General features: G+C 42.0%; 2 protein-coding genes across 9 annotated transcripts in view; both read left to right on the forward strand.

Annotated features, from left to right (window-relative positions):
- The first annotated feature begins 119 nt into the window (after positions 1–119).
- QNG1 (Q-nucleotide N-glycosylase 1) lies at positions 120–14,278 on the forward strand. Of its 3 annotated transcripts, none has more exons than XM_077344667.1 (5): positions 120–1,134; positions 3,646–3,998; positions 5,645–5,904; positions 9,916–10,111; positions 13,407–14,278. In XM_077344667.1, the coding sequence occupies exons 2-5, from the start codon at positions 3,656–3,658 to the stop codon at positions 13,637–13,639; spliced, it is 1,032 nt and encodes a 343-aa protein (XP_077200782.1). In that variant the 5' UTR covers positions 120–1,134; positions 3,646–3,655; the 3' UTR covers positions 13,640–14,278. The 3 variants fall into 3 exon arrangements, with proteins under 3 accessions (XP_077200782.1, XP_077200783.1, XP_077200780.1); XM_077344668.1 differs by lacking the exon at positions 120–1,134 and adding an exon at positions 1,157–1,503 and having other exon boundaries at positions 5,645–5,694; XM_077344665.1 differs by lacking the exon at positions 120–1,134 and adding an exon at positions 1,163–1,503.
- A 3,373-nt stretch (positions 14,279–17,651) lies between these two features.
- Positions 17,652–25,472, forward strand: part of KIF27 (kinesin family member 27) — a 40,651-nt gene continuing 32,830 nt past the window's right edge. For 5 of the 6 annotated variants that reach the window (XM_077344669.1, XM_077344672.1, XM_077344673.1 and 2 more), the window contains exons 1-3: positions 17,652–17,784; positions 21,687–22,100; positions 25,153–25,353. In XM_077344669.1, the coding sequence (XP_077200784.1) occupies positions 21,803–22,100; positions 25,153–25,353 (499 nt within the window). In that variant the 5' untranslated portion in view covers positions 17,652–17,784; positions 21,687–21,802. Of the gene's footprint in view, positions 17,785–21,184; positions 21,255–21,686; positions 22,101–25,152; positions 25,354–25,472 lie in introns of all 6 variants that reach the window. The other variant, XM_077344670.1, reaches the window with a different exon arrangement.

Genomic DNA, 25,472 nt, shown 5'->3' on the forward strand with positions numbered 1-25,472 from the left:
AAGGCACCCAACAGATACATCTTAAAGTGCAAAGTGATGCTGAGTGCTGTAGCATTTCATAACCTTCCAGCTTTGGCACAAAAACAGTGGTTATGTTAAAACTGTTAAAGAAGCCAATATAGCCCTGTTTGAAATTTACTGTGCTTGCCTGTTGCTCAACTAATTTGTTTTCTGGTGCTGTGGAGCAAAGCAGCATGGGAGCTTGGGTTTGAATTTAAAGGCCAGTACTTGGAGTGAAGGGACTAGTAGTTCCCCAGAACTTTTAGAGATTTGAGGTACTGTGGTTTTGGTTATCTTGTACAGTAAGGTGTGGTTTTGAACTATCCATTAGTGCTGTTCCACCATGAATAGGTGGTGCCTTGCTAATTTTGAGGCAACATATGCGGCCTTTTAAATTGTTAACTGCATGATTAAATTTACTGAGGATTTAACCACATGCATTTTTGGAGTTTAGTCTGTGGTCTTGTGTGATCTTCAGAACGGCTTGTGAAGAGGCATGGAAGGAATGATGGCTTGTGTTATGCCCCTTTTTGAGAGGATGTTCAGGTACAAGAGAATTAACAGTAAAACCAAGTATATACCATGTGACTAATCGATTTTTGGGGGGAATCTTTCCCTGTAATTCAGGACCAGAAGGTTTTCCTTCGGTTTTTCGGTGACTAAAACGTCCTCCGTCAGAGAGAGGGCTCGTTCAATGGTTTTCCTCGTTTCGGAGTGAAAGAATAGTATCGATCGGTCTTGACCTCGGAATTGTGTTGTGCGACCGCAGGAAGGGGCCGTCCTCATTGCAAAGATGCTTAAATGAAATGCATATGAACGACAATGCGCTTGTCTTAGAAGATCTAGGCCGAAGAACCCCTATCAGTTTGCTTTTGTAAGAAAGCTGCGTTTGACTTTTTAAGGGCAAGAACGGAAAGCGCGCGCACTTTGGCCGACGGGGTGCCCCGGGGCTGCCGCCATTTAGCGTTCGTCTTCCGAGTCACGGACTCACTTATGCAAATACGGCCAGTCCTGATTGGTAAGCGAAGGTGGAAAGGGAAGGGACGGCTCCGTTCGTGTGCTGCAGCGCGTGCGCTCGCTCATCGGGCACTTGTTGAAGGGCCGCATTGAAGCACAGTCTCGGCAGCTGCGGAGGTAAGAGGGCTTGGCCCGTTCACCGGAGCCGTCTGGCCGTGCTCGAGGACCTGGGGCGAAGCGCGGGATGCCGGGAGCCGCGGCGCACGCTCCTCTTCTGCAGGCGTCAGAGAAGGGACGAGGAGGCCTCTGGTCACGAGGGTTGACGGTGGGGAGGGCGCTTTGACTCCATTGTCGGGGCTGTCACTAAATCCACACGGACTGGGCAGACGATTAAAAACCGGATTAGAAGGAGATCGACGCAGCCTCTGTGGCAGGCACGGCACCAGATCGCGGAATGCTGCGGTTCAGTCAATGTCAAATGCCGCCTCAGAAGTTGCTGGCGTTTGTCGGAGCGGCGCGCCACGGAATCTGTTCCTTTCTACTCCTGTATGGGCGTGCGTGTGTTTACGGCGACCTGATGAATTCATGACCTCCCAAATGCCCTCGCGTGGGCTGCTCTGCTTAGGTCTTGCAGACGGAAGGCTGGGGCTCCTTCATTGAGCCCCGGCTGCTCTTTGTGCTAAATTATACTGTCCGTCTCTGATAAATTCATTAAAAACAGGAGACGATGGAGCCTTTTGCCCGCTGATGGTCTCTCTGATTCTATGATTCTCTGCCGTCAAGATACCGTGCCATTCCAAAGCCGTGCCTGTGAAATGGCATGTAGAAGATAGATGCCAGGGTGACTCGAGATTCTGTTTAAATTCCCCGAGCTTCATCTGTTAACGGATCTAGAAATGAGTCCCATACTTTTTATTGCAGGCTTTGTCATCATGAGCTCTCTACACATGATAAAGGCAAAACTGTTGGCATTTGCTCTCTTTTGAGGGAGATTACGGAAAGGCAGAGCCTCCTAAAGGTTGCAGTTTTGAACATCAGTGTAATCAGTCAGAGAGGGGGAGTAGTGACACCTCTTTGAGCAACTGATTGCAACTTTATCTGGGACACCAATTTGTTCATGCAAGGAATTAGTGCACATTGCGGGGGGTTTAAGCCTCTTACTAACCTGGGACATTACAACCCATAGTTAATATAGTCATGGTGCCATCTTTTATTTGTTATGTTCTGAGCTGACAAACCTGATCATGTTGCAAGCTCTCTGGTATGTCTTTTTAAAGGCTTCCAGAGTTATTTGCTTGACTTGGGGAGAACTGCTAGGGCTCAGTTTTGAAAGTCTCAATTCCTGTTGTAAACTTCAGTTTCCACTCATTAGCTAAATAAACCAGGCCTTGTGCATCACTGAGTGGTGATTGTCATTAAGAAACCTTATGTGTCAAGTCTAAGATGGCCTTTTAAATGAGAAAGGCTTTGCATGGTGCCAAAATCAAGTAAGGAAAAGTTGCTGGTTTTTTTTTTTTTTTACTTTCCCTATGTATCATTTGAGATCGTCTCACAGCATGGCTGGTTTCCTCCCTCTCTAGCCATACACAGCCCAAAGCAGCTTTCACTCGGTTTTCAAAAGATACTTTTTGATACCACAAATTAGCCATGGCTATGGCTGCATGTCTTTGCCTTATTTGTGATTTGAAAAAAAAACAGTTGAGATCAGCAGGTACTTGTTCAAGGTCTAAGTCCACTTGTAGAGCCTGCTGTCTGGAAAACTGATAAAAGTACAGTACAGTATTGATAAAAACTTGCCAAATTTAAAACATTAGGGGTGTAATTCACACTTAATCCTGAGTAAGTCTCATTTGCTGGCGTTTACTTGTGAATAAATAGTGTATTCAGTTGGAGTGTAAGATTTGAAATGATGGACAAGGCTACATTGATTGTAAAAGTGAATCACTGAAAGGGGAGTGTGTGTGTAATTGAGCCAGTTTTATGTCTGACATGGCATAATACAGGTTGCTCTATTTATACAGAGAAAGATGTCAAATTACAGAAATTGCATTTATTTACATTACATTACATTATTTATGTATATTACATTTTTGTTTTGAAAATTTTGAATGTCTCTTAGGAGGACATTTGAAATATATTTAATACTTATTATCCTATCAAACCTTAACTTAGTTTTGTGCTTTAACAATATACAATTGCTCTTTAATATATTTATATAATTTAGCAGTATAAATGCTTATGTTAAATTGTAAATATACCTAATACCATATTATGTGGACAGAAATCATCTTATATAGTTACAAAAGAGTTACTAGAATATTTGGATATTGTTAGATGTCATAACTCCTAAACTTATCAGTATCATCATGTTATTATATTCATGAAATCATGTGTCAATTTTATCTTGATTAAATAAGTAACTTTGAAAGTATGCATATGTATAATCATTTTAAAGTTCTATAGATTATCTTATAAAAATCTGCACCATGTACTTTGAGTGATTCAAACCTTATATTATAAAACATTTAACGCATGAAGAAAAACCATAGGATTTTTTTCAGTGTTCCCCAAAATTTCCAATTTGTCCATTGAAATTACAAAAATGTTGGGGAGGGGAGGAGTGTCTGAATATTTCCAGGTTTTTTTCAGTCTCCACATCTCTAGTGAAGGCTTATTTTATTTACTCAGGATTGAAAGGATGAACATGGAAGCATTCCTGAACCCTAAAGATTCTGCCAAGTTTATAATGGAGAACAGCCAAGATGTATACGTGGAAAAAGATGGTGTGCAGAAAGTTGCAGAGATGTTGTTTGATAAAGTCTTAGAAAAGGATTTCAGTGTGGCTGGATGGAAATCTTCTCATGAACTGAATCCTCAAGTAGTGAGTGAAGATGCAGTAAACTGGGTTTTCCTTGCAGATGCACTCAATTTTTCCTTTTGGTCTGAGTGTGAAGACCATAAATGCCTGGTGAAGTATAAAGGCAAAATGTACAGTGGTTACTGGTCTCTTTGTGCTGCTGTCAACCGAGCTCTTGATGAAGGTTAGTCCTTAATTTTCAGAATTAAATAAGAAACAGTAGGATATTTAGATTTAGGGAGGAATTCCTAAATTCAAGGCAATGTTTGCTAGGTTAGTATCATTCAAGTTGTTTACAGCTGTGTTGGTTGAAGAGTAAATTCAAATAACCTAGAACATGTGATGCCTAATAATTAATGTGTAATGCCTAATGATTATAAAGTTATTATATGGATTGTGTTCTTAGCATCAGTCATCATCAAGTATAGGTTTAGGCCATCACTATACAGAATGTATAGTGTGCAGACTCTTCCAACTACTTTGGGCCCATGGTACTGGCAAGCAATAACAAAAAGGGTTGCTGCCAGCAGGCCCCTCCAGTGGAGGCTGATGCCTGAAGGCAGCTGGGCTGAGTGGCTGCCCCCTGTGGCAAGTACTGTTCATAATACTGTGCCTTGTTTTTAAACAATTTGGAATCTCTGGAACATTTGCCTTTGAATTAATATAGAGGTTCCCAAAGTGGACAATACACTCTCCCTGGGGGCGGTAGAAGGATCCAGGGGGACTATGAGGAATTTGGAGGCAGTAGGGGGGCAGCCATTCATCCTACTGCAGTTTTCCTAGTGAGAGATATTCCAAGGTGGCTTGCCATTGTCTTTCTATGGGTAGTTGTGACCCTGGACTTCCTTGGTGGCCTCCCTCCCCAGTGCTGATCAGGGCAAACTCTGCTTAATTTCCTGAAGGAAATGACAGCTCCCGAAGCTGGGCTGGATGGGATCATATTCCTGATGAGCTCCTTCCCCTCCACAGACTCTGTCCTTCCCAGGTTCTACCCCAGGAATTTCTTAACCCAGGGTTGGCAACCCATCCTCAAAAGTCTCCATCTTTGGGAGGCTGGAAAAGCCTTCTCCTGCTTGCTCCAGGCCATGGGCTTCTGTATTTCTATCTTTCTCCATTTGTCTTTCTCCCCATTGAGGACCCAAAGTGGCTTTTATAAAAACCTTATATATTTTTTCCAGACTAAAATATGGCCACTGCGCAAAAACCAAAATAAGTGTGGGCAATACATTGTGTTTTGAACTTGCACTAGGCCTAACACCAGGAAAGAGGTGTATGTTCATGTTGGGGGGAGGGCACCAGGGATGTGGCCTTGGAGTCAAGGGGGCGGGAGCCCAAAAAACATTGTGAACCACTGAGCTAAAGACAGAGAACAAATTAGGACTAGGTTTAGCATTTGGGCTTCAGTGCTCATCTTTGCCTTGTTCCTCAGTTTGCAGACAGATTCAGGGGGATCAGCAGCCTCTAGCTATAGTGACTCTAGCTATAGTCTTCCTATCCAGAGGCAGCAAACCTCTGAATACCAATGCTGGGAGATAGCAGAAAAGGAAGCCTTGGCATCCATACCCTGTCTGCTTTCCAGGGAAATTCGTAGTCTACTGGGTAAAAGCGGATGCTGGTCTGTATGAACGATAGTTCTGATGCAGCAGAATATGTTATTAATATGTTCCTCTGTATCATTGGATTATGCCTCTTTTTATCCGTTGCTAAGGAGCATAGGTAGGAGTTATCTTGCTACTTTATGAACAAAATGCTTGTTTTGATGAGCATTTGGTCTGATCCAGTATTACTATTATTCTTATGGTGTTTTTTCTTTAATTATACTTTCTGAAGGAATACCAATTACCAGTGCCTCGTATTATGCTACCACGACATTGGAGCAGGTGAGGCATGTATTTCGCTCAGACACTGATGTCCCCATGCCTTTGCTTGAGGAAAGGCATCGTGTGCTTAATGAGACTGGGACTGTTCTTCTGGAGAAATTTGGGGGCTCTTTCCTCACATGCGTTAAGCAAAGTGAAAAAAGTGCTAAAAAATTACTACAGCTGATTGTGGAAAATTTCCCATCATTTAGGGATGAGGCTACATTTCAGGTAAGTATTTTGTACTTTGCAATAGTAAATGCTGGTAATAAATAAAGTTAGGGCCTAAAAGGCCACTGCCTCACTGTTTTGTTGAGCTGTTCCAGGGGCATGTGAAGAAGATAAAAGATATGAGACACTTGAGGCCTGAAGAAATTGCAGGTGGGTTGAGAGTTTTGAGATGTACATCTGTCAGGAGTTGGCAACTCAGAGAATCTCCACAAGAACCCAGAGTAGGGTTTTCTGCTTCAAAATGGTCTAATAAACCATGTCCGGGGGCTGCTTCTCTGCATTTGTTTTCCATTTTCTCAGCACCCATGTCTGTGTAACGGCTTCAGGAAATGGATCAGCAATTCTAAAATGGGCCATGAATTTGAACAATGTTGTGACTAATTTGAATAATTTATTATAGTTTCAGAGTTTAGCTTTTTATTGTAACATTTTGGATTGCATTATTTCAGGACTTCAGGGGTTGATTAATAAAAACAAGCCCTTATCAAGAAGAATGAAGATGAACTCATGTCACTGCAGCACTGACAGTTTTCTGCATTTGCTGTTTTCACTGACATTTTTCTTGATCCCTGATTGCACATCATTCTTTCTGATCATATTTTACATATTGCACTGGTATGCTTATATCATTAGCCACCAAGGCCAATTAAATGTTTCCAGTTCGTAGGAACCAGCATCAGATTTTCTTAGGTGAAAACAGATGTCCACAAAGCTGGAACCATTTCCAAGTAGAGGCAGAAAACCTTTAAGGAGCTAAGGAGGTGAAGCTGCTGAGATTTTGCAGATGATTCAAACAGAGAAACAGCTGCACAACAGTATGCACTTTTTTTGAAATAATATTTTCTGTAATATGAACCTAACATACTACATCACTGAGGCAGCAGGAAAAAATTCTCCTGTGTTAATAATTCTAAGTGGAACAATAGCACAATGCGGGATAGACCCTTTCTCTTAATGTTCGTTTTTATATGGGGAATTATTCAGATTTTGACATCCCCTCCCCTGCCACCATATTAGAGTTATCACACCTTATTCTAGTCCTCACTGTCATAGGTCTTGCCCTGGGTTGGGGTACAGTGGGCGAAAACAAAATGTACTGATAGCAAATGCATTCTTAGTTTTTATATAATTATTGAGATCCAGTATATTCAATCCAAGGAAAAATTGTTTCTTAATAAAACATTCACTTTAGGCTTTCCGACTTAGTTTCATGTGGAAGAAATTATTTCCTGTATACATAATATTGGGGAAAAAACACACGTAACTATCAATAAAGATTGACACAACAAAAAGACACGGCCTTTAGTTTGCCAGACCTGAGCAAGATTGTTAATTATAGCATGATTTAGCGATCATAAATTCATAGGGTCACTATAAATTGGAAGCATCTTGCGATATATATACAAATATACAGCATACATATTTGTGTGCATATGCACACACACATATATCTACACACATAACATGAATCTGTAGTTAAAATTAATAAATTATCTTGGTCGTCCAAATAACTTTTATTCCCATGCCTTTGCGTTGAAAACCTTAATAAAATGTGCCTTTCTAATTAAACCATTTCCAATCAATAGAAAACATACTTTCTTGGCAAAAAAAACCCCTGCATTGATGTAACAAAAAGATATTGAGTTATTTCAAAAGCAAGTTACAAACTGTAGGATAAAAATCAGGTCATGCTCCTTTATGCAATTGGACTGTGAACTAAAATCATTTACTGCTTTCTCCTAACAAGTTGCATTTTCTGAAAGCAATTCAAATTTTCACCCGTTATAAAAAATGGATGCTGTTGTTGATTCACATTGTCAACACTGTTTCCCTAGCAACAGACTGGGATGTTGCAAGGCAGAGATTTGCAGTAACAAGGAGTGTGAGTGATGAAAATTAATTGGACTTATCTCCTTTAATAAGAATGCATATCCAAAGCATTAAAAATATTATGAACAAAATAATTTGTCACATATTTTGAACTATATGCTTGATGTGTTGCAAATGCCTGGGCTTTATGATCAACATGCTACAGGGGAGCTGCAGTAGGAATGGAAATTTCATTTAATAAATCAACCATTTAAACTATCATACATTTTATTGTTTAAACATTAACAAACGCGCAATCTAGCTACCTAACATACATAATCTTACATACTCTCAGATCTCATACTGATGTTTGTTAAGAAAAAGTTTTGTTAAGATGTTAACATGCTCTAGTGCCAATTTGGCATGCAGAAAGACCAACATTGGAAAGCCCCCCCCCCATTCTGCAGGCACAGATGATCATGAAATGCCCAGGTAACCCTTTGACAATTTTCCAAGCCAGTATATAATTGGTAGACTAATGCTTATTGCTTAAAATTTAACTGCAATGAGGTAGGAAAATTCATTATGCAAGAGCAAGGGGGAGGGAGATTTTGCCCACTTTCTCCTCTTTATCATTGTATGTACAAGGGTTCCCCAGCCCTGAAAAGAGGAGCTTTGGGGTGTGCAGGGTAAAGGAAAAGCAAGCAAAAAACTGTTCTGTGAGCTGCTTCAGCTTGCATATCTATAGGATCCTGTGGGTGTACATTAGAATGCACATCATTATTTTGGAACAACTACCGTATTTGCTGGTGTATTAGACGACTGGGCTTATAAGACGACCCCTCAACATTTCCACTCAAAATATAGTTTGTCACCATTGTAAAGCCGCAGTGCGACCGCAGCGCCTCCAGCTCGCCCCTGCATTTCCCTGTGACCGGCACTAGTGCACAAGTGTGCATGTGCAAGCTCTGCGTAAACAAGAGGCAGGCCGCAGCACTGCTGCTTCCCGCCAAGCAGAATGGGTCAGTCACACCGAAAAGGCTGGCACCCCTGTCTTGCTGCTGATGCTCGCCGCAGCCACGCTGATGACCCACTGCGGCCGCGCTGGATACCGTGCGATACTACATGGTATATAGAATGAGGTGGATGGGCATTGGGAGGCTACTATGGGCACCGGGCGAGCATCGGGAGGCCACTATGGGCAACTATGTCTATCCCAACTGAAGTGCACCCGGCATATAGGACGACCCCCCCCCCACTTGGAGGCATGTTTTTCAGGGGGGAAAGTAGTCTTATACGCCAGCAAATACTGTAGTAATAACAAAATTGATTTTTTATTCAAGAGCCAGAGTGGGGATATGAATGCTCTGCGGCAGCTACTCATTGCAATGCTGCTTTTGGGATTTTGATATAGCACTCAAGTAATATCCTTTGGATGGTTGTAGATGTGTCAGCGGCAACAAAGAGGAAAAAGTAACTCTGAATTTCAACTGCATTTTGTTCTAATAAGTACCTCAGAAACATATTGCTTTAAAATCAGTCCAGTTTGGTATGCATCTGATGTGGTGTGTCCTCTGTAATTTTAACAGATGACAAAAATCACAATATAAATAGAATTGTAGATATTAAAGGTAAAGGTATCCCCTGTGCAAGCACCGAGTCATGTCTGACCCTTGGGATGACGCCCTCCAGCGTTTTCTTGGCAGACTCAATACGGGGTGGTTTGCCAGTGCCTTCCCCAGTCATGACCGTTTACCCCCCAGCAAGCTGGGTACTCATTTTACCGACCTCGGAAGGATGGAAGGCTGAGTCAACCTTGAGCCGGCTGCTGGGATCGAACTCCCAGCCTCATGGGCAAAGCTTTCAGACGGCTGCCTTACCACTCTGCGCCACAAGAGGCTCTTATTGTAGATATTATTTTATAAAATTAAGTGCACATGCCTTTGCTTGAAAGAAAAGCAACACCAACCCTCTGTTGTTGATGTAAGTTAGCCTAATCAATATATAAAAGAATGTATGGATGCTGTGATCAAAATTGATTAGTATGCTAGGCAGCGAAAAAGATGTGCTGACACAGTTTCCTTGGTGTTTTTGGCAATAGTGGTTTCCATTGTCAGAGGTGAATGCTAAAGCTTGTTGAAATAAATCTGAAAGCATTCTGTTTTGTCCATGTCCCGACCCCCACCCCCCATTGCCTATCAGGGTAAAAAAGTGGCTTTTTACAAACGGGCACAAATCCTTGTTGCTGACACATGGAGTGTATTGGAGGGAAAAGGTGATGGGGACTTCCGTGACATTTCCAGTGTGACGATATTTGCTGATTATAGGATACCTCAGGTTCTTGTTCACCTAGGAGCCATGAAATATTCCGAAGAACTAATGAAAAAACTCAAGGAAGGTATGAAACTTTGTTCAGTATCATGTATTGCCTATTCAAATGTAACCCCAAACCATAGTGCTTGCCTACCTCCCTTTGAATATTGTAATTAAATTTGTTGCTTTGATTTAGTGACAGCCAAAGTACGACATCAGCTCTAAATTGATGGACAATCACTTGCACTTCTTCTCCAAATCAGGATTGTAAACCTCTGTTTGAAGTTAGTTTGCAGTCTTGATTTGGAAGGAACATCCAAACCATAGTTTGCTGATTCAGATGTAATGGCAAAACTACGTAATATTTATACTAAAGGAATTCATTAACAGATTTTGAGTGATGAAGGAGGAGTAGAGTGTGAGCACACGACTCTGATCAGTGGCATTGGCTTTGGTTTGGGGTTATGGCTGTTTCATGAAATATTTTGTGTAAATAAAAATGTAATCACACTACTGTTACAATGTGTCAAATATTACAAGCCGAGTCTTATTACTAACAACAATTTTCCCAGCCACAGGGACAAAGATTTCTAAATCAAAGCTGTAATTAAAGTGCAAGGAAATCTGTAGTTCAAATGCTGATCTTTCAAACACTATGTACTCACAACTTGTCCTATCATAGCCTTGCTTGCTTTTTCATCCCCCCCCCCCAGCAAAATAGTGTGGTCAAAGAAAGTACTTTGAAGATAAATAAGATTTAACAATTCTTAAATAAATCTTAAATAAGATTTAAAAAGCGATAGGTTTGCGAGTGTCCTGCATAGTTCAGGGAGTCGGACTAGATGACCCATGAGGTCTCTTCACTCCCTATTATTCTATTATTCTATTCTATGAATTAATATTGGAGAAATAAAAACCTTATTGTAGTCTTCTGTTGTCTCTTCTGATTATGTGATTGCTATTAATTGACTTTAGAAACATGTAAACATCATGTTTTACCAGCCAGGTGGTTTCTCTTCAGATCAGATAAGATATATTTTTTTATTAGCAGTCCAAGATGTTGCCTGTCCTGATGCATTTTGGATACATACATCATTTTCTAGATTGCCTTCATTAGATTTGCAATCCCTGATTCATCACATGCTCGTCTTCTTATATGGTCTATTAAAATATTTTGTAATTGCTGTTACTAGAAATACCAGTGACACAGGCCTCTTTGTCTGCTGATCACTCTGATGAAAACCAAGAGAATAAGCAAAACAGAAGGAAACAGCAACAATTGGAAAGGATAGCTCTAGTAGACTGGTTGGAGTAATTTAGTGTCATTTCCTGTCTTTTTTGCGGAGCAACCAGTCATCTTCACTTCCCATATCCTCCCCAACCCCCATGCCAGTATTCAGTCGCCTACAGGACAGTCCTATAGTTTATAGAGATAACAGGGGTGTTAAGAAATGTTATGTTTATCTCTGTAAAATAGCATAAAGTATGGACTTCAGGTTCTTGTAATAGTTTGAATAGAGATGCCCATCTTTTCTTAAAGTCCGAGCCTGAATTTCATTAAACTTCAGGGGTAGTGGCAATTCTCAGAGGTGATATTGTTCATGTGATATTAAGTAGTGTAACAAGAACTGTATTATAGTAATGTGATATTAAGTAGAATCATAGAATCATAGAGTTGGAAGGGGCCATACAGGCCATCTAGTCAAACCCCCTGCTCAACGCAAGATCAGCCCTAAGCATCCTAAAGCAGTGGTTCCCAACCCATGGGCTACGGCCCGGTGCCGGGCCACGAAGGCCATGGCGCCGGGCCGCGGCTCCCTCTCCCCGCCCCTCCCCCGCAGTAAAAAACTTCCCAGGCCGCAAGCTTGCAGCCTGGGAAGCTTCTTACTGCGGGAGGGGGGGAGAGGGAATCAGTGCCGCGCCTGCGCATTGCGCATGTTCGGCCGGGCCGCGCATGCGCGGGCAGTTGCCCTGCCAGTCCCCAGCTTCAAAAAGGTTGGGGACCACTGTCCTAAAGCATCCAAGAAAAGTGTGTATCCAACCTTTGCTTGAAGACTGCCAGTGAAGCCATCTAGAAGCCATCTACTGAGTTGCCATAGGGCATCAGATCCTGCAGAGCTTTCCACATTGTGGATTACAGTATTTGCTGTCGTATAAGACTACTTTTTTCCCCTGTCGTATAAGACTACTTTTCCCCCATGAAAAACATGCCTCCAAGTGGGGGAGTCGGCCTATACGCCGGGTGCACTTCAGTTGGGATAGACATAGCTGCTCATAGTGGCCTCCCGATGTCCGCCTGGTGCCCATAGTGGCCTCCTGATGCCCACCCACCTCATTCTACATACCGTCCAGTATCGCGTGGTATCCAGCGAGGCCGTGGCGGGTATCAGCAGCGAGACAGGGGTGCCAGCCTTTTCGGCGTGACTGGCCCATTCTGCTCAGCGGGAAGCAGCGGCGCTCCGGCCTGCTCCTTGTCTACACAGAGCTCACACATGCGCACTTGCACACTAGTGCCGGTCACAGGGAGATGCAGGGGCGGTTACGCTGTGGCCGTACAATGGTGACAATGACAGGTACTGTAATGTAATGTAACAAACTCTATATTTTGAGTGGAAATGTTGGGGAGTCGTCTTATATGCCCAGTCGTCTTATACGCCAGCAAATATGGTATATTATCTGATTTGTATTGTTTGAACTGTGTTTTGGAAAATCTGACTGACTGACTGACTGAGGGAAAGCATGAGGATAGTTTGTATCTGCTTGCTCATGCAAACTTACAAATTGAAAAAAATGTTGTTGGTTAGGGTTATGCAGTGCTCTTATGAGATCTAGGCTCAGTGAACATCATTAGACCGTATTTATACTCCCATTTTTGAAAATTGAAATTATATTTTTTGATAAATTGGGTTAGAATTTTATTAGACTGTTTTATTTAGTTTTATATGCATGGGGTTTTAATCTTTATATGTAAACTGCCATGAGCCAGTATTCCTGGTAGTGGCAGTATATAGATACAATTATAAATTAATTAATTAATAAGGACTGTATTAAGCATATGTGAAGATTTTTTGTGAAGATTATGTGAAGACTATTTTGCTACACTGCAGTTAAGTTGAACATAAGCAGATCTTACAAGAAAAGAATGTTGGTATTCTTGAGCTTGGAGTCTCTTGTTAATGTTTTCACAACCCAGTGATAGCTTCTCTAAGTATTTCAATTTAGCAGTATAGCCATTTATTTGCAAATTAAGCCTCTGAAAATGTGCTAGATAACACATGACCCTGATTAAATCCAATGTATACGTAGTCTAAAATAAGTTGCACCTAATTTCTATATCTCTGATTCATATTAATCTCATTCATGTTTTCTGCATCCTACAGGACACGTGTTCCAGTCTGGAGACAAACAAGAGGTGGAAATTCGGGGTTGCTCTATTTGGTGCTGTGAACTAATTTGCAATCACTTACTAGACCTTTATAAAAAGAAAGGCAAGAACATGAGGGAAAAAATCAATGCAGTTCTTCTTGATTATTATCTGTGGGACTATGCTCGGGATCATAGGGAAGACATGAAAGGAATTCCTTTTCACCGTGTACGTTGCATATACTATTAATATACTATGAAGAATACTAAAGTACAGTTTCAAACTTGTGGATACTTTTTTTCTATATACACAATTGAAACTTGCAAACTTTAAGCTGGGAGAATTCCTAGGTTTTCCCCTCCTCTTTCATTCTGGACTTTTATTAGCTATTGTGGTATAAACATATGTTCTACCACAATAAAAGAATTTTACTAATGTTTCTAATTTTCTATACTGAATGTTTGCTTCTCTGATTATGTTCTTTAAACCTGTATTATTTCTATAGTTACTTACTGTACTAAAGTTGCTATCTGCATTCAACCAGGATTGTTTAATTTAGTAATTAAATTGTATGAAATAATACAAATATTAACTGTCTTTTCATAAGATGTGGGTTGCATCTGAAATAGTAAATGTTTCCTCTAATATAATTTCTTCTGTGTATGTGTGTGTGTTTGTGAATGTGTGCATATGTGCCTTTCTAAGTCTGTTTTATGTATTTGATGAAGCCGACCAAAGAACATTTTTGTCTTCAGTGCTGTAGATGAATTCAGATATTGTGATCCCTCTTAGAGGTTACGAAAAGTGCTTTCAGGAATCAACATGTGGAAACTTCAATTGTCCAGAGAAGATCAGTTCTAGCAATAAACAAACAATAGCACTTAAAAACAGTATGGTTCTTATATGGAGATGTCAGCCTGCAGAAGATTTTTTGGCAGTCTCCCTCTGGTGCTGTAATTGTTGAATAAGCTCTGACAGCCTCCTTAGTCTTCAGCAGTTTATCCATTCAAAAGAACACATCTTCACAGACAAGTCATCAGTGCCTGTATGCATCCAGCACATCACTGAAATCACCAGATGATCTTGTGCAAACCATTGTCTCAGTCACAGTTGTTGTATCACAGTGGGATTCTGCAGCTCTACGCATCCTTAAACATGTGCATTTGAGAAGAGTCTGCATTTAAATTACATCATATCCCACTTTCTAGTCCAGTTAAGATTCAAGGGGCTTAGAATAGGGGTCTGCAACATGATGCTTGTGGCCATCAACACCTTTCCTGGCACCCACCAAGTGTTTTTTAAAGGTATGTGAGTTGGGGGGGTGCTGTTGATTGGGCATTGGAGGTTTGATAGGTTGTGCAGATTTTTAAAAGTATTACTTAGGCAGCAGTTGCCACCACAGCTCAAGGAAAGTAAGCTGCAGCAGCCATGATGTGTCTGGCTCTACCTCCGTTACCATCCATTTTGTATCTGTGCCCACATTGTTATATCAGAATTCCAAACGTGCCTGCAGGCACAAAAAAAATTAGACCTTCATTTTCCCCTTTTCCATTTTTCCTTGTGAAGTAGGCCAGGATGAGAGTGATAGGCCCAAGGTTTCATGGTAGAAATGGGGATTCAAACTTGGGTCTCCTGGAATCCTAGTCCACACACTATCCCCTCTGTATAGCACAGCTTCCTTTCATTGTACTGTAGTTTCCAGTTTTTAGGATAGGCTAAGCGAGTGAGGAATAGGTTTGGCCTTCCCATATGAGGTTGCCATATGGATATTACTTAACATTTTTGGATAGAGTTTAATCGCTTCCACATAGCAAATGGTGAGCTATGTTTTAAAATGTGTTTCTTGCAATGATCTCAGAGGCATGCAAAATTATCTCAGAAACATGCAAAAATATCTTGTATTTTCTGTATGTTTTCCTGCCTTCAACAAAATCTGGTTAGTGAGAATATTTTTCACTTTAAATGTAATTGCATACAAGCTATGTGGACTGGCAGATGTGTAACTGATGCTTTCCAGGGCTACTGTGCCCTTAGAATTTCCCCTCATTTTAAAGCAGTTTAATTTTCTGAGTCTGATAAATCACATCATGTTTTCAGGATTGTAATTTTTTTTAAGTTACCTTAATCTTAATTAAAAAATAAATGCTCACCCTCCAAAAATATAAAAGGATTATAATTTTATAATTCTGCAGTGACAATTCTGAAAATTAAAAATAAGCAATCTTGTTTCAGTGCAAAGACAAAAAGGGTGCTAACATCTCATTACAACAATTGACAGAGAGTCATTCAGGAAAGTCAAGTCCTTGACCGTTTATGCACTGGGAACTTCACTGGCCCAGCTCCTGTGCAGGAGCACAAATCGGGGGCGGATGAGAGGTGCACTGGGCCAAATTCTCAGTGTGGGTGCAGGAAGAGGTGGGGCAACCTGCCACAACTAAAACTACAGCCTTTAGTCCGGCATGAAACCTCCAGTGCATAAACAGTCACTGAATTAATGCTGCCAATAATGGGAGTGTGGGAAAGCTGGATTAATACTGCCAATAATGGGAGTGTGGGAGAAGGCTGCCACACAATCCTCCTTTGTCAAAATGGTGGGACAGACTCAGTTAGGCTTCTTTGTTGTTGACATATTCGTCATGCACTTGACCTCTTCCCTTTCCAAAGCCAGTTCAAGGCTGTGCAAAGGAAGGGGGAAGCCAGGAGATAGAGATGCTCCACTGGGGGTGGCAGGAAAAGTTAAAATCAAAGCGACAAAGGTGGTTTGCTGAGTCCATTCAATGTAATGGGTTTTATTTCTAAGCAAGCCCTAATGATCACGTGTTGGTGTTTATCCTCAGGGGAGGGCTGTATATAAATACAATAAATAAAAATAAATATCCTGCTTCCAAAATAATGCAAGCCAGAATATAACACCAAATCAACAACATGGTTTCAATAGTAACACCAGTTAACAACAAATCAACAACATGGTCTGCAATGCAACAGAATAAAAACTCATAGTTCAAGAGAAAGGAGGGGGAAAGGATTGAAAGAGCTTGTCAGAAGTACATTTTACCCGGACGCTTAGAAGCAGGCAGTTTTCAGAAGAGATAATGTAACATAATAGTAGTGTCAAATAATAGGTTCAAATTCTGCTAGGCAACGAGATTTTTAGTTTGCTCTTAAATCAGCTATTGTCAGACTAAAATACCTTATAGGGTAGTTGTGAAAATAGCACAGGACATAAAGAAGCAATCTTTAAGTGGAGGACAATGGCCTGGGAAGAGACCTAGCTGTTCCATATAATACTACACAATTTGACTTCTACTGTCTCTTTCCCTACGCAGTCAGTACCTAAGTTAATGCAAGGGCCATGACACTTTTCCTATGTTGTCAGCTTTTTAAGAGGCCTGTGTGTTTCATATGGTCCTAGACATTTGATCAGTTACTGGCCATCATGTTTAAAGTTGGGAGGTTTCTTCATTTCAAAGTCTTAGCCAATCCTACAACCAAATACTATTTTATCTATTTAAGTTTATCCAACCCCTTTACAGAATGCAGACATGGGATTAGAGCTTGACCCCCCTCCTTTTCCCACTGCTTTTTAAATATTGGTGCATTCCAATCTGGTGAAGATAGAAGTTTGCACAGTGTGCTCAATTACTTTAGTTGGCCTTATTGAAATTGATTACACAGTATTACTAAAATGCATTTCATGGGTTTTGTTTATGAAAGAGGGAACTGACTGTGTATACCACTAAAAGGTAAAGGTATCCCCTGTGCAAGCACTGGGTCATGTCTGACTCTTGGGGTGATGCCCTCTAGCATTTTCATGGCAGACTCAATACGGGGTGGCGTGGCAGTGCCTTCCCCAGTCATTACCGTTTACCCCCCAGCAAGCTGGGTACTCATTTTACCGACCTCAGAAGGATGGAAGGCTGAGTCAACCTTGAGCCGGCTGCTGGGATTGAACTCCCAACCTCATGGGCAGACAGCTTCAGACAGCATTTCTGCTGCCTTACCACTCTGCGCCACAAGAGGCTCTTTTATGCATATACCATTAGGGTGAGGTAAAAAAAAAAACCCACGGTAACTGGACGCGTGCGGGGAATGCCTATTCTGCTGCACCCCCACTGCCACATCGCTTCGCGACACAGGGGAGACAAAGTTGGCGGGAAAAGCGAGACTAGTTTTCTGGGCGCCTGCAGGGAGCGCTATATTCGCCGGCCGAAGCGCAGGGTGTTGCTGCCGCTCTTTGGAAAGAGGCGGGAAGAAGGCGGGAGAAGATTCCGTAGTTGCCTGGTGAACGAGTGTAAACAAGAGGGGGACGGGAGTGGCCTGGGGCCGCCGTCGGCGTTGTCTGGGTGGTGGTCTGGGCCGGCCGCGGAAAGTACACTGAGCGTCTGCCTAAGCGGGTGAGTCCTGCTTCGCGGCCCCCACCCCACCCCACCCCACCCCCGCTTCCTCCCGTCCCAACATTAACCAGGCAGGCTCCTGGCGGAGAAAGAGACCTGCTGTCCGCGGAGTGGGTCCGGGCGAGGGAAGGATTTCAGGGTATGTAAAAGCCCGTAAGAATCTCCACCGAACACGGCGAGTTGCAGAGGGTGTCACCCTGTTGTTCTGCTGCAGTCACAGTAACCAGGAGGCCCGTGGGACCCGGGAGACAAACGGATCTATTGCGGCGTAAGGTTTGTGAAGCGAGCTGCTCGCGAAAGCCTGTGCCACAGCCAGGTAGCTGGCCGTTCCCGGGGCCGCAGGAGCGGTGTCAGTGGCACCTAATCGTTTATGCCAACTCTACTTTTCCCCCACCCCTGACTGTGTTTGGGAGAACTTACCTGTTAAGGAACGTAAGATCGCTTATAGTTTTATTAGCTTTTAAGAGTCATAGAGTAATTATACCGTCCGAGCTGAACTGTATGTCTTCGAGGCATGCTTAGATAGGGTTTTGTTGAATGTTAATAATAGTGCTGTCTGTACTTTGTCTCTGTTAAGGTTCATTTTAAGTTTGCAAAAAAAAAAAAGCAAGAGAATGAGACTGCTAGCACTGACTCTTTTGGTGATGTTATCTATTTTGTTAGGAAGGAGGCTTCTATCTGTAATGTATGCAGAGCAGGTAGAAGTCCAACAGGGGCAACTCCTGACAGAATCAAGAAGCAGTGAGCAGAAAATGTTCCCCATTGAAGTCTTGGTTTTCAACCATGTGCTAAAGGAATAGGAGTACTGATGGAGAAATGTGGCAAGCCCTAATCAAATTCTGTGTAATAAAATTTAGGATGATGGTGGGAATAGTACAGTACAGGAGAAGATCAGAAAGAACATAATAAAATGACTTGGTCATGAAATAATGGATCATTTATGGATTTGGGGGAAAGGTGCTTTTTGTTCTTGCCATTTAAATACATTAGATTCAATTTGATTCTAGTCCATGCAACCACTGAAGAATTTAGAGGGGAAGGAAAAAACTAGAAATGAGTTTACAGGGAGTGAAAGGGGGTTGTGTTACTTATCACCACTTATATCACTATCAGTATTCAAGAAGTAGCTGGGCTTTTTACCAGTTACATCAGGCTAGGCTACTAGTGCTCTACCTGTCCCCAGAGCACGCTACGTTCACCTCCAGAATTGACTTTTGTAACTCACTGTATGCTGGCTTACCCTTGTCCCTGACCCGGAAATTGCAGCTGGTATAAAATGCAGCTGCTAGAGTCCTCACAGGAACATCTTGGAGCAGGGGTAGTCAAACTGCGGCCCTCCAGATGTCCTTGGACTACAATTCCCATGAGAATTGTAGTCCATGGACATCTTGAGGGCCACAGTTTGACTACCCCTGTGACTTGGAGGGTTCATATCCAGCTGGTGCTCAGGTAGTTGCACTGGCTACAAGTTGCAGCCTGGATCAGGTTCAAGCTTTTGGTTTTGATCTTTAAGGCTTTATGTGGCCTGGGACTCACATCTGAAGAACTGCCTGCTGTTTTATCCCCCCCCCTCCCGAGTGTTACGTTCTCCGGGTACCAATGTACTAGTTGTTAAAAGCCCCCGGAGGTTCACCTGGCCTCGACCAGGACCAGGGCTTTTTCTGTCCTGGCCCCGACCTGGAGGAAGGAACTCCTAGAAAAGCTGAGGCCCCTGCAAGAACTTAGGCATTCTGCAGGGCCTGTAAGATGGAGCTCTTTCGACAGGTCTTTGGTTGAGGCCAGGGTGTGGGAGATCAGTTGGGCCCCTCTAAGCTAGACCTTCTGCAGTGGAGTCAGCACTAATAAGTTGTCCCTTGAGGCACACGGAGGGGATATTGTTGGTTTTAATGCGGGATCAGGGTTTTATTTCTGTGGGCATTGTTTTATCTAAACTGCTGTGAGATGGCTTGATTGATAGTGGTGGGTAATAAATCTAATAAATAATAATAATAATTTATTCTATACATATAAAGCAATACAACAGTATTCTGGTTGTCAGCTTGAGAACATACACAGTCTCTATATCTCAGCCAGGGTTTCTTGACAGCCCTGGAAGGATTTTGCCAATGGGATGGTTCATTAATGTTTTATATATTTTTTTAAATTGTTGAATTTATTGGGTAATATGACTATATATCAGGCTTTCTTAATCAGGGTTTTATGAAGCCCTGAGGGTTCTTGAGGACCTGGGACAGGTTTCCTGAATTATAGGCCTGGAGGGAGTAGGAAAGGGAGGGACCCCAGGTGAATGTATACACAGTGATGCGTCCCAAACCATTTTCTGAACAATCACACCACTTCCAGCCTGAAGAACATTTCAGGGGTTTCTCAATAGTAAAAAGGTTGAGAAAGGATGCTGTACATATAGAGGTATAAAAGCAAGTTTAATAAGAAAATGAGAGAGATCGGTATAGTAAAAATCCAATAGGAAACCACTTTACGTTGTGCGGGTGAAATTTTACTGGTTGTTCCTGGCCCTAGGGAAGCATGCCTAGCCTCAACCAGGGCCAGGGCCTTCTCAGTCCAGACCCCTACCTGGTGGATTGAGCTCCTCGGTGAGCTGTGGGACCTGCGGGTTCTTTCAGCGTTCCTCAGGGCCTGTAAAATGGAGCTCTTCCGCCAGGTTTATAGAGGCTGTGGCCGGCGAGGTAGATCTGTTGCCCCCCCCCCCCTCCGGGGTTTGAAGTGAACATCGTTGGATCTCCTTCTTCACCCCTCTAGTAGTGGGGGTGGGAATGGGGTTTTCCGCCATGTTGGGAGTGTTTTGAAGTCTTTTAATGGCAATTTTAATAGGGGATTTTTAAGACATTGTGACCCGCCATGAGTGGCGGGAAATAAATTGAAATAATAATAATAATAATAATAATAATAATAATAATAATAATATCACTCATAAACATCCTGCGCTATGTGCCATTCTTTCAACTGTATTGGATTAGATGTATTGGTGCAGATACTTAAGCCCCAGTAAAAAAAAAAAGGTAAAGGAATCCCTGTGCAAGCACCAAGTCATGTCTGACCATTGGGGTGACGCCCTCCAGCATTTTCATGGCAGACTCAATATAGGGTGGCCTTGCCAGTGCCTTCCCCAGTCATTACCGTTTTATCCCCCAGCAAGCTGGGTACTCATTTTACCGACCTCGGAAAGATGGAAGGCTGAGTCAACCTAGAGCTGGCTGCTGGGATCGAACTCCCAAACTCATGGACAGACAGCTTCAGTCAGCATTTCTGCCGCTTACCACTCTGCGCCACAAGAGGCTCTTAAGCCCCAGTAAATACTGTGCTAAAAATAGCCTGTTTTTCTAAAACATAGAGCCACATTCAAAATTGCCATCAACCAAAAAGTCACATTTAATTTCAGGCCTGGCATGAGCCCTGCAACTCAAGGAGACTTGCAGCTTACCCATTCTTCTGATGGCAGACATTTCAAGGTGAGAAGCACTGACTAACCACAAACCCCATAAGTGTGTTTTAGTGCCCTCTCTTCAGTACTCAAGGTCTCTGTGCAACTCTGTTTTTTCTTTGGCCTAAGACAGTCATTGGATAAGAACTCACTGGCGAGCTTGCTGCGGGGGGGGTGGGGGGGAGAGGGAGCCGTGGCCCGCTGCTGAGGCGGGCTGCGGCCCGATGATTGCGGACCACTGTACTACATCACATTGGCTCTAAGTGAAGGACACTCTGGCAATGGGTAGAAGTGGATTATGCTGATAGCTATTTTGTATTATTATAGCAGGAAGCCTCCGCATTAAATTTAAGCTTCTTTTAATGTTGAGTGATGTCTGTGTGATTTTATGTCAATTTTGCATTCACTTTTCTAACTTCATTCTAGTGTTCTCTAAGATGCTGTTCTTTGTTTCCTGCAGAGCACACATTTAAAAAAAATACTGAAGATCAAATGTTGTGAAGAGAAATACATTAGGAAATCTGACAAAGTGAAGTTTTAAGTTCTAAACAAGCATTGTATGTCAATCCAGCAGCAATGGAAGAAATTCCAGTTAAAGTAGCAGTAAGAATAAGACCTCTGCTTTCTAAGGAAGTACTCCACAACCATCAAATTTGTGTGAGATTAATTCCTGATACTCAGCAGATAATAATTGGAAAGGATCGTGTTTTTACTTTTGATTTTGTTTTTGGCAAACATTCAACCCAAGAGGAAGTATATACAACATGCATTAAGCCACTGGTGGCATCTTTGATAGAAGGATATAATGCTACAGTTTTTGCCTATGGACAAACAGGCTCTGGAAAGACTTACACTATCGGAGGAGGTCACATTGGTATGTTTTAGAAAATATGTATTGTACTGAAGTTAAGGTTGGTGAAATTACATAAGGAGTACTATGTCTGGTCATTGTTAAAGAAGCAGTATCTAATGAAGCAGTATCCTGTCTATTTTTCTATCTGCCAGATGAAAATGTAGAACCTTCCAGCCAGCTGTAAATTGCCATAATTTGTGTGTATATATATCATGCCAGATGAAATTATTTTAAACTGACCCACAAAAACTTATACTTTCTGGCTGCATGTGTATAGATGACCCACATATTACAACTTTGATTTCTTAGGCTGTTTTACATCATACTTACAAAACTATAGCTAAAGCTAAAATCAGGGTTTTTTATTTAGAAAGACCTATTTTTTTTCCTATGGCTTCAATCCTCTGGAAAACCCCAGTGGATGGAATGGATTTCCATCAACCAAACAGGGCTTTCATGGGAGCCCTAAATTCCCCTTGAAATGCTGTTCCTGGTGGATAGGTGTCTCTAGAAACATCATGAAGGTGGAGCTGGGGAGCTGGAGATCTGGAAGGAGGAAATTGGCAAAAGTTCCCTACTTTTCTTGAGTGGAAGTTTTGTGCTGGGTCTAATTATCCTTCATGTTTATACTCATAAAATGTCTAACTTTCCTTCAAAGTTCAGTCCCTTTCATAATGATATTCTATTGTATTGTTTCAGTACCAGGGTATTGTATGGCTTTTATGGTAGTTGTGATATGCCACTGATACCAGTCTCTTACTGTTCAAATATTAATGATGTCAGCAGGTGAACCCTGTATACTAAAGGTGCTCCTTTGTATGTCCAGTGACTGTCGGTCGTAAGCTGCTTATTCTACCTAATTTCAGTCATGTTGATGGAAAAATTGAAAACTGAGGAGTTTTTTCTTGAATAACAATTACTTGCTATATTATAGTTAGTATTGCATTCCACATTGCTTCACTTACCTCGGCCAGCAGCGATCCGGCCCTCCTGGCCCCGGCGTAAAGCGCGCATGCACATGCTATGTCAGGGCAACCCAGCATGCTCTGCTCCCGTGCGTACGCAGGAAATGGCAGGGCATCGTGCCCCGCTACAATGGCATGGCGCCAGCGCGGGGAAGCTGCTGCTTTGCATAAAGGGTCTCTATGGACAGTGGTCCCCAACCTTTTTATCACCGGGGACCACTCAACGTCGGGGACCACTAAACGCCTTTTACTGAGGCCCGGTGGGGGGGGGTAGTTTACTCCTCTACTCTCAACCACTGCCCTAGCGCTCTCTGATCGCTATGGTAATGTTTAAACATCCCTTCAAAATAAGATACAGACATGCCACAAGAATGAAGTGTGTTGTAAAGGGCTGGGGGGGGAGAAGGTGTCCTTCGGGGCCCACCTCCAATTAGTCGAAGGACCACATGTGGTCTGTGGCCCACAGGTTGGGGATCGCTATCTGTGGGTATCTGACCTCAATCTTCCTCCTTCCCCCACTGAAGTTGGACAGAAACACACTACATTGGTGATTTTTTTAAACTGCGGCTAGCTTCACATGGACTCCCTGCTGTCTAGAAAATTTTAGCATTGTTTAAGATGCAATGTTGTTTATCGACAGAAATATAAATTAGCTTAAATGTAACCAGCTAAGACAGAAGTTCAGTGTCAACTTCTGTTTCTGAGAGCTTGGATTGCACATCTAAAACTTCTTAATTCAGCCTTTCTCAATCTTTTTAACATTGAGAAACACCTGAAACACCCTTCAGGCTTTGAGAAACCCCAGAAGTGGCAAAATTATGTAGAATATTGTTGGGAAGCATACCTATGTGTACACCCACCTGGGGCCCCTCCCCTTCTCACCCCATCCAGGTCCATCATTGGCCAGTTTGGTGAGGCAGACGGGTCGACATGACCAAATATGATCATATGACCTGATAAATGTTTAAAATGTTTTAACTTATATAAAAAATTAACTTCTACCCATTCAGGAAATCCTTCAAGATATCAGAAAACCTTGGTTGAGAAAGCTTGACTTAATTTATTCTAGTGTCTTTGGGTTACTAATCTTTTGGAGAACCTGGTAGCTAAATTAGCATTTTGCTGCTGGAATGCTGAAAGTAGGAGTCCGAACATTAAATAAAATATCTAGTGTTCTAAGCCTACTGGGATGCTGACTGCCAGTTGCCTTCCACAAAGCATAAGAAAGGGACTGCCAGTGTATGTCCCCAACCTGTTGCCCATTTGTTAAAGAAAATGGTGGATGCAAGTGTTAGTATGTGTTTCTAAACTGTTCCTTTAGAGGTCGTTATTACGAATAGATGTTTGAGCATCTAGTCACTGTATTGTCCTTGATATTCCAGTGTTTTTGCAAGTTGCAACAAAGTATTGATATCTCCAACAGCATAACTGATTTTGTGGAGTTTTGGCAGAATTGAATCACTCAAGTTGATTATGGACATTTGTACACAACAGTGATTTCCTTTCCCCCCCCCCCCCATTGTTGCTGTGGCTGCTGATTCTTCATCAACAGAACTTTCTCACATCAGGTTTCCTTGTATTTTCTCGGTCTTAGTCCAGGGTAGCCCTTTCCCCATCTTCTTGACATCAGGGAGCTATTTTTGGTTTTATGTTTGTTTTTTTAATTGGTAAGTGATGTCAGTTTCTCATTACATTGATATATCAGTTACCATTTCTTTAAAAAGAAAACCCTGGTGGTGTGCAGAGTGTGATTGCTCCAGGGACTCAGGCAGGAAAATGATGCTAAGGTGGGCAGGATCAGGAAGATCTGGACATTCCATTCCACAATGAGTGCTCCCTCAGTTTTGCTGTGATCTTTCCCAAAACTTTGCTACTAAGCATACTTTGCAAGGATAGGAAAGAAGGGAAAAACCCGGAAGGTACACAAAAGTACCATAATGTGGGGAAGCATTACCCCACTATCCAATAGAAATTCTGCTTGGTCAAACAGCCAGTGTGTAAGTGACTTGTGTCTTCAGATTTTTTGAGCATTCAGTGTGTTTTTGCTTTGCATGGAAGTCTGAAGATACCTCAGTTGCATACTTACATCATTTCTTGATTCATTTTAGCATCTGTTGCAGAAGAAGAGAGAGGTATCATTCCACGTGCAATCCAGGAAATATTTCAGATTATTTCAGAAAATCATAATATCGACTTCACTGTAAAAGTTTCTTATATAGAAGTTTACAAAGAAGAACTCCGAGATCTACTGGAACTGGAGACATCTATGAAAGATATGCACATTAGAGAAGATGAAAAGGGCAATACAGGTGGATAGATTAAGTTAAATTGTGTTATGTTCTTAGCTCCATATCAAAAATAAATTTGGAAAAAATTCATTTCAAGCTTTCTTTTAAGCAGTTCACAGTGGCTTGTACCCAGCAGTGTT

This window comes from Paroedura picta, chromosome 7 (assembly GCF_049243985.1).
Source record: "Paroedura picta isolate Pp20150507F chromosome 7, Ppicta_v3.0, whole genome shotgun sequence".
NCBI classification, from domain to species: Eukaryota; Metazoa; Chordata; class Lepidosauria; order Squamata; family Gekkonidae; genus Paroedura; species Paroedura picta.

Bases quoted from the DNA above. Each gene is read 5' to 3' on its own strand.
- QNG1 (XM_077344665.1), top strand. From the start codon at position 1,412: ATGCTGCGGTTCAGTCAATGTCAAATGCCGCCTCAGAAGTTGCTGGCG. The intron at 1,504-3,645 runs GTATGGGCGTGC...TTATTTACTCAG, and splicing joins ATCTGTTCCTTTCTACTCCT to GATTGAAAGGATGAACATGG. The intron at 10,112-13,406 runs GTATGAAACTTT...TGCATCCTACAG, and splicing joins AATGAAAAAACTCAAGGAAG to GACACGTGTTCCAGTCTGGA.